The sequence below is a fragment of the Labrus bergylta genome, chromosome 13 (assembly GCF_963930695.1).
Source record: "Labrus bergylta chromosome 13, fLabBer1.1, whole genome shotgun sequence".
Taxonomy (NCBI): Eukaryota; Metazoa; Chordata; class Actinopteri; order Labriformes; family Labridae; genus Labrus; species Labrus bergylta.
Genome location: NC_089207.1, coordinates 6,603,100 through 6,621,334, shown reverse-complemented (window position 1 = coordinate 6,621,334; position 18,235 = coordinate 6,603,100). Strand labels below are relative to the sequence as shown.

The 18,235-nt window shown below is 40.6% G+C and overlaps 1 protein-coding gene across 1 annotated transcript in view; it reads left to right on the top strand.

The window, feature by feature from the left end:
• The window catches only part of klf7b (Kruppel like factor 7b), a 74,439-nt gene that overhangs the window by 36,509 nt on the left and 19,695 nt on the right, over positions 1-18,235 (top strand). Inside the window, exon 2 of the mRNA XM_020633955.3 lies at positions 9,319-9,970. Coding sequence (XP_020489611.1) covers positions 9,319-9,970 — 652 coding nt within the window. The remainder of the gene's footprint in view (positions 1-9,318; positions 9,971-18,235) is intronic.

Here is an 18,235-nt window from a genome sequence, read left to right as displayed (position 1 = left end):
AGAGCCTGCTGTGCGAAGAGAGGGAGATCCATCAAGAGGTAGAGCTTCAAAGAGCAGTTTATAGAAGCCAAAGCACTTTAATTAGGACCTATTTGTACGAGAAAGTGGAGAGAAAAACATAATTTGAAGCCAAAAGCTGTAGACTGTGTGGGGAAAATAAACACACTCTAATGCGCACAAAGATAAAGAGAGACAGGAACAAACTGAAAGGATTAGACTGAAGGAGATGAAGAGAGAGAGGAAACTGACTCCATATACTGGAACATCGGTTTTCTGTGGTATCATAGTCTATGTTGAATGAAAATGATGTGAAAAGCCAATATTTGTTTGATTAAAGTAACATGCAAATACGAAATTACATACTTCATCGCCTATTCACAGTACGGAGACTTGACATGACGAAACATAACCCTGTTTTTTGTTATCTGCTTATGACTTGCATTACTTATCATCTTCAATTTAAGACAACTTATAGCAATTGAAGACCTTTGGTTTGGACAAAATGAGTCAACCAGTCCAAACTAAAGACTTTAAACATTCATTAAAAAATAATTCCATGACTCCAAACTTGTCACTGTCAAAACGTAACCATTTTCTTTCTATGTCCTCCATTCTACTTTCTGATCAATGATTCAGATTTGTGTGTCCAAGAAATCCCAAAGAAAGTGTGGGTCCTCATAAGACCTGGGTCTCCAATGTTGGAACCGTCATTCCTTAAGACATACCCTTTACAACAGGTGTAAACTCTGCTACAGCGTCATTCAGTGTACAAATCAATCAGACGTGCCAAGACCCTCGAACAAGTCAATAACTAAATTATAAGAGAAGACTGCCTCACCTTAAAAGCCACACTTCGGTTCATGTCCACTGGATTTTATTTTTAAGTTTTACTAAAAGGAATTTACTGTAAATCTGTATCAATGCATTTGAGAATTATGATGGAAACAGCACCTCCCCATGCCTTAATATCAGGAAAGGTTGAATTAACAATTAAAACAACACAAAAACCAAAAGATTTTTAACCGTTGAGGATAAACACGAGAGACTTTTGTTACATTAGTCTCTCTATTACAGTATGTCCATTTGTTAAGTCAAGCCATGTGATTAATTTATGTCACATTCTTAAACAATGTGAAATTAATGATGTTACATTGGCGAACTTGGGCATACAAGTTAGAATAACTATGTAAAGTGATGGATTGACCATCCTGCTTTTCAAATGTTATACTCAATACCTTTACTAACTTGACTTCCTCCATTGCTCTTGTTCATAAAAATGGCCACTAAAACTGTACAAAATACGTTTAAACATTGGTCGTTCTCAGCTGCTTGCACCAACGACCTATGGCTGCTTTTGGTGTGAACAGTCTCGATGGACTTGATGGTGGATGGTCTGATATCGCTGAAGAGGTTTCTGTAACCAAGTTCAACTGGGGATTTGTTGAAAACCCAGACAAGGTGTCTTAAAAATCATGTTCCTGGTTGTAAATGTTCCTGTGCCTGCTGATGTCAGCATGGATCGTGTATGGAAAATGTAGACAAGCTCCAGGAGGTTTTGTTGAATCCATCAAACATGTCTGCAGTGCTGGAGATGGTCAGGCCTGTTTCTGAAGCGGGTGTGGATGTACGATTATCACTGTTCAGCTCGTCGAGCAGTTTCTGTGTGCACCTGACATTTACATCACATGAGTCCCAACATGAATCCCCTGCTGGCTGAGCTGCTGCTGCTTCATCTGTCTGTCTAATGACACACGCGTCTTAATCTTAAGTGTGGGATAAAAAAAGACTCCCCCTCATTTCATGTGGAAAGTCATGAATAAGCATGAGCAAAGAATTACTTTAGACTATGGTAGGCAAGCTGGTAGCGCTGCGAGTGAGACAACTAAGCAGATTGTCACTCAGGTTAGAATATATATTTAAATCATCACTTTCTCCTACTTTCTTTCATGGATATACATTTTGTCCATATTAACATGAAGTACATAAACTGCAGTTCCATAAGTGTCCACTTGAGGCTGGCTGCAAAAGCCAAGGAATCGCCATTACGTCCCATATAAAAAGGCTTATTTGTATAGCAGCAAAAACATGTTTACAACCTCGTTCAAAAAACAAATTTGGTATCCAAATCCATTTATTTGTAAAAACTGTTTTGAATGTGTTTTTATATACATATCATCCGTTTTGATCATATTAAGGCTAGAAGTTATTCATAAATTTGCATAATCAGGAGGGAGACTGAGTTGACCAACAGGTGAATGTAACAGACTAAGGTCTAGACGTTAGATTAAAAGGTTGATTCATTAAGATTGTCTGATAGCTGTTTACCAGGAGGCTAAATGAATGCTTCAGCTCCACCTCTCTGACTGTATTTACATTCATTAATTAGTTAGGTTGAGATAACATTTCCAACCACCATTGTTGAGCTTCAAAAACACCTCTACAGAAACCAATTGGTTCTTTTTACACTGCCCATTCCAGGTGCGATCTTTACACCCCTGTGATATCGCTCCTTCAATATGATTGTCACAGAGGCGTAATGGAGGGACCAAGTGATCCCATATCTGTGCCACAACTGGAGTTAGTAACAAAGGGAGAGATGGGATCGGTGGAGCCAGCAAGGAGAACAGCACTGTGTGTGTGTGTGTGTGTGTGTGTGTGTGTGTGTGTGTGTATGTGAAGCTCCTGCTGTAATGCAACGCCATAACGCAATGTGAATTTGCAGATTTGGACCCCAATATCATCGTTGCGGAATCAATATGAATACACAAAGACGTAATGATGGCAGAGCTTCATTACGGTGCTGTTGTGGAATCGCACTCCGCAAAGGGCTACTGAGACCTCAGCAATCTTTAATGGACTTTATGGTTTTATTTTATTAGGGTAAAGCTGTTTCTTGTGTTTTTCATAGCCCTGAATTGAACAAAATTCAACTTTCAAATGTGCCTGCTCCAGATTTTGATTGAAAAATATACCAACAGTTTGTCTAGGAAATACTTGAATGGGCTGAGTCAATTCCCTCAATGATTGTTTCTACATTTTGTAGATTCTGAATGCTTTTCCAAAGAGAGCTCTTGATGTTCCTCATGTTGTTCAGCCGGTGGTTTATGTGGCAATAACCACATGTGAAGTAGATCATTATAGGAAGTGTCACTTCACTGAATCACGTAAATTGCTTAATTTCACTGTTGTCCTAATGGAAATGTGGGTAATGGTGGCATAACTGTGTGTGCATGCAAACACAGACGGAGCATCTCCTGCTGAAACCACTTCAGTGTGTTTGCCGAGCTCCGTCCTCGATGATCTTTTGTCTGTCAAAAGCTCTTAGCGCTTCCATCCAGAGCCCTCTGCTCTGTGCATTCATTATTAATGGACCTCAGCAGGCCCGAGAACACACACAGACACACTCACACAAACACACACACACACACGTCACACACAGAGAGAAACAGGACCTGCACATCACTGGAAGCTTTTTTAGACCAGATATTAAATCAGAAACTCTAAAAATAGAGGGGAAAACCATTTATTGGCAGGACAGAGGGGATGCAGAAGGACAAGATGGACGATTCGGATAGTTTTTATGTAAAGTAAACGTGAAATGTATCGACCAACTGATGTCCAGCATTTATAGTTGGTTTGACAACCCTTAAACGGGCATTCAAAATAAAGCTGTATATGCCGATGTTGAACACAGCAGACCATAAATATAACCCTGACACTTCTTTTGCTTTGACCTTTTTTAACCTTGACCTTTAACGCAGAAACAAATTGAATGCAAGCTGCATTGAATTTCTTGAAATGAACAGCACAGTCATGAAAAATGTTTGTAAGAGTGCAGCATATGGAACTGCAGAAAGCAGTTTCGTCGCACTATATGACAGGTCAGAGTAATTATTTTCTGTATTCATGACTTATTAGGGCCTGAGCAGTGAACCGATGCATGGACCCTGTTGGAATGCAAATGTTCGTTATTATTATTCTGTCTTTTGTGAATTTCATCGCATTTCTGAAGGCTTGAACACGCCCCCCAAAACTCACCAAAGTTGGCGTGCGCATCAGATCTGGAAAAAAAACATGTATCTCAATGGTTTTGTGTTATTGAAATAGCTATTCTGGGCTCAACATCCCTTTGAGGAGTGTCTGAAGAGTTAATAAAGCATTATAACTCAGAGTCTGTATAATGACATTTCTTTCTTCAATGCAGCTTCTATACACAATCTTCAAGGCAAACTGATATAAACTGATTATATTTGTTTTTCATAAATGCTTCAGAGCATCCCCTGCTAACCTCAGCCCCTCATTAATTGCCAGAATCAGAACATGAAGCTTTCTGATTGGTTGTTTCTTTCTGCAGCAGACTCTTGGACTCTGTTTGACCCCTGTCCTGAAGCAGTTGTGTTGCCCCCCCCCCCCCCCCCCCGTCTCGAAGCGTTGACTTTTTTGTCAGCGCAGCAGATTCTTTTTCAGTTCAGTGCTTCAATTGTTTGAGATGACGATTCAACCAAAGGGATTTGTGTCCATCAGGGATTCGAGTGTTGAAATGCTCCAAAAGTCGATGGAATAACATGATTTTATAGGAAAAATTTAAAGGAGTGTGACCGGCTGCCCTTGTTTGTGTTAGTGTGAGCGTGTGTGTGTGTGTGTGTGTGTGTAAGTGTGTGTGTGTGTGTGTGTGTGTGTGTGTGTGTGTGTGTGTGTGTGTGCTTCGATATGACCTTTCTCCATATGGTGTGGGACTGAGCAGAGGGACAGGAGGTGAGCCCTGCACATGCTATCAGTCTGAGTTGTTAGCCAGCAGCCACACACACACAGACACACGCGCACGCGCACACGCACACACACACACACGCTGCGGGCCCAACATGTCATTGTTACCTGATATTCATGGTGTGTAGGAGAAACAGACCAAGGAGAAGGTCATACGTGTGATGTCAGAGGCGGTGTGTTCGCTGCCAGCCGTGGGTTTGATAGCCGCTCCGCCTCAGGCTCTCTCTACCCTCTGTCCTCCCTCGCCCACCTCCCACAATCCTCAGCATCAGTCCAGCCCCCGCCAGGAGACACACAGACCTTTCTATTTTGGATTTCTAGTCCAAGTGGAAACAATGCTCCAGTATGCTGCCAGAAATCACAAACAGAGACTACTTACTGTATCAAAGAGAGCTGATATTCATGGTTGCTGTGATTATGAATAATGTATACAAGACATGCAGTACAGTGGCAGAATTGTAATTTTAAGGGAGTCCTGAAACCGCCCAAATCCTTCAGGAGGAAAACCTAATTTCTGGTGACATTAATGAAACAGAAAAGCTGCATTAATTATATGAAAGTCCTCTGCATGACCTTTACATCCTTGTGCTATTTTGAATCTGTAGCTGTATGAATTCAAATTCAATAAATGTGTCCGCAATAATATTGGGGTTACCCCAGGTTCAGTTTTTCACAGAGAAGAACGAAAATATACATATTTTGAAATGGTTCCCATTTTTTCTAGTCTAAACAATGTTATCATGATGTCCTTCAAGGACTCCATAAACAACACTATGGTTCATTTAAAGAGCAAAACAAAAAGTCTGTTTGTATTATTGTAGTTTTAATCATCATTTCAGTTATTTGAGATGCAATTACACACACCAGCTTGACGATTAATGTGGCCAAGCAATATAACAAATAACAAACCAAATGATGTGAGATTAAGGCCAATACATGTGAATATTATCCACCACAGGAAAACAATGATGTTATCTGTTATTACCGCATCAAGCTCGTTGTGCATTGTTGTTAATTTTTCCACATTATCCACTGGCCAACTTCCGTGAACTAAATCAGGATCAGCGTCATCATGAGACATCAACTTTGGTTCCATGACATAAAGTGTTTTCTACGGGAGGATAAATTTGACATTTCAAGAAAAAAGCTCCAGTGAACGTCGAGTTGGTTCCAGAGGCACTCTCCTGAAAAGAAAAAAAAGTTAAAATGTTTTATTTTTTAAATAGCTGAGTGCCTACTCCTTCACAGTGACACAAGCAGCCCTCTTCAGGTTTTTGACATTGAGTTGATATGTTTTGGCATAAGATATCTACCAAAGGACAAGTATGAGTATTAATTGGATACATATATACAGGTCAATGCTTCTCAGTGTCTTAGTTTAACCTAAAAAAGCCAACTGAATTAAATTATGGCATATAAATCATTATAATTATCATGATTGGTAAGAATGATCACCACATCCACTAAAAAAGTACAAAACCTAATATAAAGTTTTCTTAAAAACCATATAGACTAATGTTACAAACCGATATTCAAAGATTTTGCAAAAAACCTCAAAATATCATCATTGGTGATTATGAATCATTTAAGTTGATTTGATTGGTTTAAATCATGATCGATATAAAGCTTCTAACTGTTAAAGATCCATTTAAAATATTGGATTTATATTTCAAAATTTCCAGTATTAGTTTCTTGATGCATAAGCCTTGTGTAATTTAACGTCATAGTCTCCTTGGCAATGCTTAACTTGATATTGCTGCAACTATTGAAAGGAATACCAATACTAACAAATCACAGCAACAATCTGGACTTAAGGCTAACAGTAAGGTTGTCCTCAGCACTCGTATCAGCTGTGAGAAAGACATTGCAACTTGTCGACAACACTGCTTTTGTGCGTACATGAGTCTCCTTTTCAAGTTTCTTTATGAAGCAGTGTAACCCCCCAAAGAAATAACTTTGATTCATGTTCATATGCAAATGAGCATCCTTAGGAAAAAAAGATATTATTTTAAACAGAAGAAGAAAGGGAGAGAAGAAGAGAGAGGGGGGTGGGGGGAGTTCAGCTTATCATCACTCAACAGATGTTCAGACTAAATGTGTTGGTTTGTCTGTCTCGTCACTGAGGCTGAGCAGAGCAAAGCTCTAGCGCTGGCCCAGCTGAATGAACCAAGTCAACCAGCTGCAGCTAAGAAAAAAAAAAATCTATAGTGGCTGTCATTTGCTCCGATGGCAGAGGTGGAAAGAGCCAAGGGATCAGGATGAGAACCTTCAGCTGCCAGAGGCCTTTGGCCAAACATAGGAAATTCATTTTCTGAGTAGATACAGAGCAGGCTCTGTGCTGCAGGACAGTGCAGGAGCCAGGTAGCCTGCAAAGAAAGTGCTGAGTGCACAGTTATGAAGCTGCGGTCCTTCCCCCTCTCCAAATACAACAACAAACATCACAGAAACAATATCACCAGGACCAGTATAGGTTTGAAGGACTACTTTTTGAATCTGTAACTCTTCAAAGCAACAACGGCTACTTTTGTCTCGTTTTCCCTGTTGGATAAGGAGCAGAAATTCAATGAAACAAGTGTTGCAGGTGTTTGACATCAAAGCAGGAGCCAGATCGAATAAGCGATGCCATGTCGACCTCAGAAGTGCAGTTTGTAGTTCAAGCAAGAGGATTCAGGCATCACAAGAAACATGAAAGTGAGTAAAGTGAGGTATAGCCTTTAAGGAAAGAGAAGTAAGTTATTGACCTAAAGGATTCTGGATAATTCCCTTGAGGTAATGTGACCAACCCTTGACCAGCGGAGTCGAGCAGACCAACAATTGTGGTGGTTGTGCTCTGCTACAAAAGTGGCACTGCTATGTTCTTGAAAGCACAGATGTCTAAGTAATCTCTGCATGAAGGTTGAATAAACAATTACAGAAATACCAGTTTTTCTCCTCTATTTCTCTCTCCTAATCCCCTTTCCTTCACCTTTTTTTTTCTTACTTTGACTTTCCCTCCATCATCTTGCACTCCCTCCTTCCTCTATTGTGAGATATAACTTCCACGGCTGGTTGATTTGGGTGAGCAGAGGGAAACAGGCAAGGCTTCCACAGTTCAGGGCTCTAGAGAGCTGGCCCAGGCAGCAGCAATCAATCACAGACTAAATCCTTCTTCTCTCAGGACTGCCGTGTGCCAGGTGACGTGGTCAGCAGCTGCAGAGAAATATATAAAGCCTGCAGTGGGTATCTGGACTTAAATACACAGGTACACAGAGTATGTAAAAGTGGAGAGTTCAGGGGGAAACACTGAATATCCCAACAACAAAGGAGCTGCAAGACGCTTGACTTTCCTTTGTTGAACTGACAATTGCACAATTTTGTTTTCTCCATCGGCTGACAATCAACCTTTTCCCCTTGAAGAAATGGTGGATAACTGTGCTTACAAGCTGTTCAACTTTGATATTGGGGATTAGTTTTCTTGTCCCAATTCCTACAAATTGGTTTCTTTTAACCATAGCCATGATCTTTCCCTCTCCATAAAGAGTCCCTGTTGCGTTTTTACCTGTATATGGACAGCTAAGGAGCTTTTTGAGTAGTTGCCCATTCTGTTTTATGTCGCTTCAATCCACAAGTAACAGCTGCTGCTGGCAAAGATACATAGAAGTGCACCAACAAAGAAATGAAAGAGGACTGCTTGAAAGTAGTTTTAAATAGAGAAGATGCAGGGTCTGTTGCATTATTTGTTTATTGGTACACACTCTACCGGGGATGATTTAAAATAAAAAGGTATCTTATTTTATTTCTTACAGCCCAAGATAACTTTGGGTATGGCTGAGTTGACTTCCACATTGGCACATTGTAGCTCTTTGACAGGAGGTTTAAGGCCAGCCTATTTCCTGATTGATTGAAAGTTAGGTTGAGACAGCATTCCCTACAAATATGGCGACAGCCACTGATGGGCTTCATTATTCCTCTTAAGGAAACCAATGGGTGACACCACTGGAATTACTTCCTTGTTTTGTATAGTCTGTGAGTTAAACATAGTTGATACTTTGTTGTCTAAGAGTTGATGGATATCTGTTTCATTCATTCAGACGTATTTAGGGAATGACTGAATTAAAGTGTCCACTTGGAGGGAGCTTTGGAAGTATCTGCACAGAATAATTACAGTTTGCTAGTCTCATAGAAATATTGAAATCATGAACAAAAGATGACAGCAAAGTCTATAATACCAAAAAGAGTAATTGAAGCTGTTATCAGAGAAGTAACCCGTTCTGAAGGTTCAGTTGTAAATGGTATTAGCAATGTGGTAACAGTGGGATAACAACAAAACTGGCTGGTTACAAAGACGCCATAACGTCCATCAAACACTTGTTTGAGATAAATGGGCTTATGAGCTTTGCTTAAACAAATCTGTACAGAATATGAGAATTGTGTTGAATTCTTTGATTGAGCCATTTAAACCTTATTGTGACAAAACGTCTTTCATATGTAGAGTCTTCATAAACATTGTAGAATCAATGCAAAGTGTATTCATGTCTGACTCTTGCTTCCATTTGTTTCTGTTTCTTGCAGACGTGCCTAGAGTTGGAGCGGTATCTACAAACGGAGCCCAAGCGACTCTCCGAACTCTTTGACGAGGAGCTGGACTGTCTCTTAACGCCGGCTTTCATGCAGGGTGGTGACAGTGACGAGGACCTGATGGACCCCCTCCTCCCCAGCCTCCCTGACCAACCCAGCCCGCCTCCTCTACTGGTGACTCTTCCCAAGGTTCAGGCCAAAATCCTCCATGTGCCCAACCTTAGCAAGACCCAGTCAGAAGCAGGGACTGAAACCCTAACAACAAAAGACCATGCCCTCGCAGGAGTTAGCGCTGCACAGCTTAGTGCAGCAGTTACATCCCTAACGCCGCCGTCGTCACCAGAGCTCGGCCGCCACCTCATTAAGCCAACACAAACACTGACTGCAACGGCAGACGGTACTCTAACACTCAAACTTGTGGCAAAGAAGGTTGGATTAGGAGCGGCTAAACTGGTGGCAGCGCGAGCATTACCGTCGCCGCCAAGCCGAGGAGGAGCCCTCAGTGACGGCGAGCATGGTGGAGGAGGAAGCCTGGGAGGAGACGTACCAGAGAACAAAAAGAGAGTCCACCGGTGTCAGTTCAACGGCTGCAGGAAGGTTTACACCAAGAGCTCTCATCTGAAGGCACATCAGAGGACTCACACAGGTAAGACATTCATTATATGATGACGGTTGCTCGCACTACAACCACGGATTACAAATCATGGCGCTTGATTGTCATACTGATCTGCAATACAAAGAAATTGGTATGGCACTCCTTGAGTCAAAACCAAATTTTGGGATAACTTCAGCATCAACAATTTAAGCATTAAAAACACTTAAAATCTGATAAGTAAGTGCAACTAAAATGAAATCCTTTTAACAACAAAAAATCGTATCCCCTCTACTTTTTGACCACATCATTAAATAAATGTTTAAGTTAACACAAACAAGAAAGCAATCTGACTTTTTAATGTAGCTATTTGTGTAACAAAACATGACAAGCCAACATTTTTGAAATAGCCATAGTTTTCCCAGCAGCCGAAGAAAATACAGACATTGCAACCAAGCACTTTAATGACCAAATATTGTACCAATCTTGGTTGTCTAGTTGAGTCATGTAACCTCAATCCAACTGATTGTGTTTTGTTGCCAAAGACCAGACTGCCGCAAATGAGCAGCCTTGGAATTAAAGCAACGCTGGCTGCAATGCAGGCCTGGCAGAGCATCAGCGGGGAAGATACCAATTGTCTGAAGATGTCTGTGAGATCTGGCATCAAAGATTTAAAATTAGGACCTTGTTCAAGTTTATACAGCTTGTCCTGTAGCTTTCTGTCCACAAGAATTAGGTGGAAAAAAACACAATTGTTAACACAATTAAATTACAGCTGATCTATTTGAAGGCCTATGTGATTGGGTTCTGAGCCAACTAATTAAGAATATGTCAATGTCATCCCTGTTTTTACAAAATGTATTAATTTCAGTTTTGTTCTTAAACCTTGAACTTTAAGAAAATCTAAGCACAAAACCCAGCATGTACATAAAAATATACCTTACATTTAAGATTCAGTTGACATTAGGACCTTTCCCCTCCCTCTCCTGCTTCGCCGTTGATCCTCCAGCTTTTATTAATTTCCTCGTGAGCCTTGATTCCAGCTCAGTGCCAAAAAACCTTGCCTCAGTAATTGCCTGATGATTGATAGAGTGGTAGTAAATGACATTGCGAAGTCAGCCGTGTCCAACCGTCTCTGACACACAGCTTTGCCTGCTAACTACAGCTGCCCTCTTACTGACCCTCAGACAGAACACACACCAGGCTAATGTGTCCAGGGGCTATTTGCTGTGAGCTTTCCAAAGTGTCACAGTGTGGAGGCGGAGGTTGATGAAGAAGACACACAAGTGAAAATTGATTTGACTGATGCAGATTATGATGAAGTGATGATTGGCTTCAATTAAAAGGGCAATAGCTTACGATTTATTGCTTTTAACACATAGGGAAAAGGAAATATAATCAAGAAAATGATTTTTTCTTTTCCGTAAATCTTGGAATAAACCACTTTAATTGTTCTTGTTTAACATACATCTAAAACATAAAAAAAACAAAGGACCAGCTTAAGACCAGGAACAACTTGACAACACTCTTGTCACTCTTGCTTTATAAGAAAATACACACTTTAGGAAGAGCTGCTGCCTGGGATTCTGTGATCTTGTTCCTTCAATGTGAAACCAAAGATGGCATTTACAGCTAAGTAAAATCACAAAATAAACTCAGAGGAGCTAAAAAAAAATATGACTTTTTGTCTGAAAATATATTTAGCAATCATTCACACTGGAGGTTGTTTTGGTCTACGGTTGTCACAGAAACCTGTGTACCACAGATTGTGGTGTCCGATAATAACTGAGGCTGCTAATCTACAGCACGAGGCCCATGCAGAGTTGTACCACCTGAAGCTAGCATTATTCAACTTTAGCTTCAGCCACAGCATCATTTACAGGATCTGTAGTGGTTCATGGCCTCCAGTTGTCATCATCTAGCGTTAGCAGTTTCCTTGACATTCACTTGGATTACACTATATAGCCTGCAGACCTTCCACTGTGTTAATACTGGCAACCTTGGCATCATTAATCCGGCGTGTTACAGGCTTATATGATCCCAGGGACCATACCATGGCGCCTTTAAGTACAGCATTACATCCCAGGGCAGCACCTAGCGTAGCCTCGGGGACCTAGAGCTGCAGCTTTATTATAGTTGCAGCTAGCTTTCTGTTAGCCTGGCCGCTAGCTGCAGTATCTTTTATCTTCTTGTGATTCTACAGTCGTGTCATGCCAACCAACGATGAGCTTTTAGAGGCTGGATCATTCACTGAGAAAAGAAAGACACCCTGAAGCAATGCAGCCTCTTTACTGTGTGTGTGTGTATGTGAATGTGTGTGATATAAATGTGGGGGCGGCGTATTCCCTCCCGATGTGTTCACTACAAGCGCAGCACTGTGGTTTAATTAGCTTAATCCTCTTTTTGGGTTATTATGACCATAAATCATTGAACATACATGTAGGGAGGGATTAGCGTAGCAGAGACTGCGGGGAGGAGCAACTGCAGAAAGCCTGCACAACATCAATGCACTTACTGTCACAGAGAGCACACCAGAGGCCATTAGAAACATCATTACGGTGAGGTCTGTCAGGAGGATACAGTACATGTGCTGCAATTCCACATAATGTTGGTAATAATATTCCTCTGTTTGGATCCAATACTACTTCCCTGAGCTGCAGCCATAATGTGAATTCAGGTTTATATCCTGATACTATATGAGAATTCTCAATTAGGGATGAGCTGCTCCATTATTAAATGCACAAATTAATTCAGTAAATCTTTAAAGTATCCTGTAAGAGATGTTCTGAGTCAGAGCCAGGGCTTTCTCGTGTACTTGTTGTCCCTCTCTTGGATCTGGTTGGATCTCGAAAAACAGTAGATGGCTTATAATTGTATCATCCTTGTTATTGAAGCAGCAGTCCAAAAACAATTCACTTAACAACATACTTGGCATCCGAGATAGCAGAATAGACGAGCAGTTTTGGAAGGAGTTTAAGAGTGTCTTTCAAATGTCCTAGCTGTACTTAATGAAATTTTTGAGGGGAGCATTTACTCAGAGTGTGGGCGTCTTTTCCTACAACTGCAAAACATAACTAATGAACGCACTGCAGCAAACATGAACACACATTTTGGAAAGTACACCCAGTGCTGTCAGATGACTATGTGCCTTTACCATAGAAATAAAACTGACAAATTAAGCCAAAAAGGAAAGACTGGAGGGGGAAAATGACTAGTTTAACTCTCTTTGACAGCGCCACTATTCATCTAGTCTACATGGGTTAAGTTTAATGGTAGTTCTAACGTCCAAATTTACATTTGTAGACGTATTGTGGTACGAAAGTGGCTCAGTACAATCCCACATGTTCTTCTTCTTGTAAATCTGTCAAAACGGCTACATTACCAAAAAAGAACCCCTTAAATGAAGAACTACAAGCAGATCAAATTTACATCAATCTACACCAAATACTGAGACATATTATTTTCCTCAATAGGTTGAAGACCAAATGTTTGATTTCCATTGGAATAACCTTCGCAAAAACCCCTGAGTTGGCCAAATATCAGAATGGAAACCTTCCTCTGATTTCAGGTTTTTTGCGGTGAGACATTTCTTAAGGCCATCAGTCTGTCAACATGTTCAAGCAGCATTTGAAATGTCTGACAGTTCAGTGTTGTTTGACATTTAAATGCTCCCTCTGACATTTAAGGTTTGAAAACCGATTTTCTTACCTTTTGAAAGTCATGACAGATGTATACAGTTATCCTTTTCATTTTATGCTTCTATGAAGAGCCGCTAGATCCTTAGCTTTAATTTTTCTGACCATTTTTTTTACTCCTTTTCCATTTATCTTTGTATTGTTAAAAAAACATTGCTTAATCTTATTAGTTTTATAATTCATTAATAATGGTGGGTTTGGCAGAAGCTCTCTCCAAAGTCTTGGCTTAGGACCCAAAATGTGTCCCAGAGTTTGCACAGCATGAACAGTTTGTGGTGCATTAATGCATCTGTGTACAGTTCCTTTACTTGTTCAAACAATAATATAATATTAAATGAATGTAATAGCTATGCATTCTCCTTCCTACCATCCTAGTGGAGAAGAATCCATTAAATTATATGCATGAGGAAACCTCCAAATGATAACTTGGAAAATATTAGTTTCATGTCCACCATGAATTTCAATGTGACTGAAGCACATTTCAAAGATATTCTAATGATTTTGGAAATCATACAATATAATGTGCAAAATATCTATCTGTGATTTTATGGATATAATACAATGGATATAATTACGTGAAGTTCAGTTCATAGGGTTTAAAACATGTAAAAAAATACTCCAACTTCAGTTTGACTTCTTAGAGACTTCAACCTTCGCTCCAGCCCTCAGCAGGTACCACCATAACTTCATGTGGATTTAGGAAACCCCCTGCTGTAACCCCAGACCTCCACACACATACTCTATACTCCATTCTCCTCTATACACCAAAATCCAACCTCCAACCAGCCCTCTCTCATTCTATCTCTCTTCTTGCTCATTCAGTTTGGGTTGCCAAGCAACTGCATCACACTCTTCCATAATTGGTTGGTGGCTGCTTGATTGTCCATGCCTGTTAATCTCTCACCCTCTCTCTCTCTCTCTCTCTCTCTCTCTCTCTCTCTCTCTCTCTCTCTCTCTCTCTCTCCCACCCCCCCCCCCCCTCTCTCTCTCTCTCTTCCCTCAGTTGCTAGGTGACTTTATCACGCATCCTTGCCTTGCTGTGCTATAATTGGCTGGCGTCATGGTTGCTGTGGCGTCAGGCCTGAGCTGGCCTTGCTTCATTCCTCCGACAGTGTGTGTGAGTGTGTGTTATAGCATCTATATGTGTGTGTGTGTGTGTGTGTTTGAGGGGGGTCCTACTGAAGAAAGAGTGGGTGCTCTGGCCAATTACAGAAGACGGGTGTGAAACGGCCGCCTGTCTGGCACCTGCGGCCCCCTCTCATACCCCATATCACACAAACTTACACACACACACACACACACACACACACACACACACACACACACACACACACAAGGACAGGAACATGCAGGTTGAGTGTAGCATTTCTCCAACAGGATAAGCTGCCAAGTGGTTTGCTATTGTATGTAGAAAATATTGGTCCTGTATTCACTCCTGAGCGAGGCAGACTCTGAAGAGTGAGGAGGAGGATTTACACTTCCAGACATCACTGCTGAAGATTCAACACGGAGGATTTTTTTCTTTTTTACAGAACTAGACAGAATCTGTTGAAGAATCAAGCCCTCTGAATATGTTGCAGAATATTCTTTACCTAGAAAGTACAGTTCACATTTGTACCTTTTTTATTAAGTTTTGTGAAATTTTCTGAATTTGTTTTTGACACATGTCCCTCACAATGTTAAGTTTTGATTGTCAGACATGGGTGGGGAGACGGGATGCAAAAAAAAGATGCTGAGGATGTAATGTATCGTAATGTAAGAGATAGCCAAGATGGAGAGCGACGCTATAATGACAGTTAGGGCCTTCATAGCGATGCTTCGTCTTATTGGCTGTATCCACTATCGACCGAAGAGTGAAGAAGAACATGCTGGCGAGCTGAAAAGCGTATGAAGCCGCTTCATTACCTCCACCTCAATCACACCAGTCACTTACTGGTCTCGTGATATAAACGTCATCACCCTTCCCGCTGGCTCACAATGAATTTTCCTGACTTAAACCATGCTGTGTTCACACAGAGGTCACCCTGACTTTATGCAGACATTTTACTAAGCAGAGAAATTCAGGGTATAGTTGGAGGGGTGGGGGGCTGGCCCTTTGTGCTGCACACCCTGAAAATGTAAGGACATTTTGGGGTTCTTTGACATTTTACCAGAAAGTTTTGATGCTGTGGTAGTCACTTCCACAGTTTAATCAGCCAGCTCCCTTCTGTACATGTCTTGGCTCTAATTTACGTCACCAGTTAAATATGTCCGTGCCCGTCACATTGTTTCGTTTGGCTTTAATTCAGCAAAATGGAAGGAGACAGAGAAGGGCTGTCCATTTTCATACATAAATATCGATGGACCAAACATAATCGCTTCGACATGATCGCAGGTTTTCTAACACAGACTTAAAAACAGGATTATTTGTGTAATATGGTGTCTGAACTACCTCTATGGTTCTTCTAAATGCAAAACAAAAGCACACCTCAATAAACAAAAAAATCTCCCTGAACAAAACATGCTGACTATTGTCTTAGAAACAACCAATATCATTTTTATCCATCTTCTCTTTCTTTTTTTTGGTCATCATCCAAACCTTGAGGCCTTTTCATTACTTTATTATTATGACACAAAGCCTTCATAACTGCAGCCGATGCCCCGAATTGGCAATCAAGCTCACAGGCCTTTATAAAAACCCATTATACTTTTATAGCTCCGAAAACTTTCCGCTCACCAAAAGAGTATCTCATCAGTTTTGCATTGTGCCTTCCAATATTGTTGGACTCATGATGGAAAGTTTTTTTTTTAATTGATTATGGATATTAATGCAGTAAAACCACAGCAGCCACCTTTTATTGATCTACTCTCAAATCTTGGATTCTACATTACCCAAAATGCAACTCAAACACCAACAGCTCTGAAAGAGTTTTAGGTGTTTTTTTAGTGGTGGTTAAAGTAGCCTCAAGCTGTTAGCCTAAAGGGAGAGATGAAACTTTTAGTCTTCAACTTCCACTGAAGTTGAAGACTAAAACCTCTTCTCATGAGCAGTTCTACTCCCCGAGACCTGTACACAGACTTTGATGTTTGATGATGATTAAAGTTGGTGGAGTTTTATTTCTACCACTCGGGGCATGTTGTTGTTGATGAGAAATGAAGTGATTGAAGTGATTGTTGTTGTTTTCTTTAATCCCACCAAATAGTTGCTCAAGATTCTACAGTAGTAGATACCATTTTTGTTAAAATCATCCCTTGAGCACGATTCAGCTAGTATAAAAGAGTGATGTGAGTAACCCTTCATGAAGAAACAACTTTATAAGAAGCACCTGTGAAAACAGAAGATGCATGAACTCTGATTTAGTCCATTAACAAATCAGAAACAGTAAATGAGTAGAGGAAGGCCCAACCTCCAAAAAAAAAAAAAACGCACAATAGTGAGACGGCAACAAAAGCCAGATCCCTGTGGTGCAAATCAGCAAACGACTGCAAGAGATTTGACTGAAGAATTTGAATATGCAAATCCAAGCCAAGCTCATGATGTGGAATTCATTTAGTCTGAGAACAAGTGCGTCACCTTGCAGTCACGTTGTGTTTGTGGATGAAAGACGACTCTGATCAAAGGGGATGCGGGACGTGGGGGGAAGTAAAGTGGAAGAGGGCAGCGTTCACTCTTGGATGTTCCTGTAGGACATCATCTTTTACCTGCCGTTGCATCACCTTCTCTGCACCTCACGTATTTATCCGGGAGAAGGGCTAGTTTTTCCTGCTTTTGTTATTTTGTCATGGGGATTCAAGACAGAGAGTTAGAGCTAGTGAAGTTCTGAAACGCAATTTGACATGATGTATTGGAACTCAGCGTAAAACAGCATCAAACATAATGGAGGCACAAGAATATATATATATAGGACGCTGCATCTGTTGTTTACCCACATGGTTAGAGTTTGAAAATATGTAAAGTAACCGACCCCAATCTTCTCTGATATGCAAATCTGTGTAACCACTACATGTCTGGATATATTTCTGATCATATAGCAGCAGTATGACATTTGGGTTTGCATAATGAAGCTTCTTTCATTCTTAATTTTTGATCAAAACAAGTGTCGTAAAAACTTTATTTGCTCAAAGAAGACATTTAGATATCAAATCCACTTCTACAGACAGCCATGCTAGATTTCGGCCAATAATATTCCATCTTAGTGATTGGGTTCCTATGAATATGTAAGGGGTTCTTCCTTGGTCGATGTTCTTTCAGCCAAGTTTCATGAAAATGGTGCAAGAGGTCTTTTACATGATCCAGTGGACGAGCAGACAGATGGAAGCTGAATAAGTGTCCTTTGTTGAGGTATAGACAGTAAAAGGACCTCCTCTGTTTTTCTGGGTAACCATTTAAATTCACTGCCTTTCACTATAATATATTTTTTTTGTAGACTATGACAAATGGATGTAGTCTAAGTGACGCCACCCTTTGATTTCTGAAGCGCCGTTATGAAGCCCAACGATGGTGGTAACCATATTGGAAATGCTATCTAAACCTAACTTTTGAACCAGTCTAATACCTGGCAAATTGCTGGATCTGAAGCGATTATTTAGCCTTTTGACAAACAGGTAGATGGTGCCCACCTGTCAGTCAATCTCAGCAACGCCC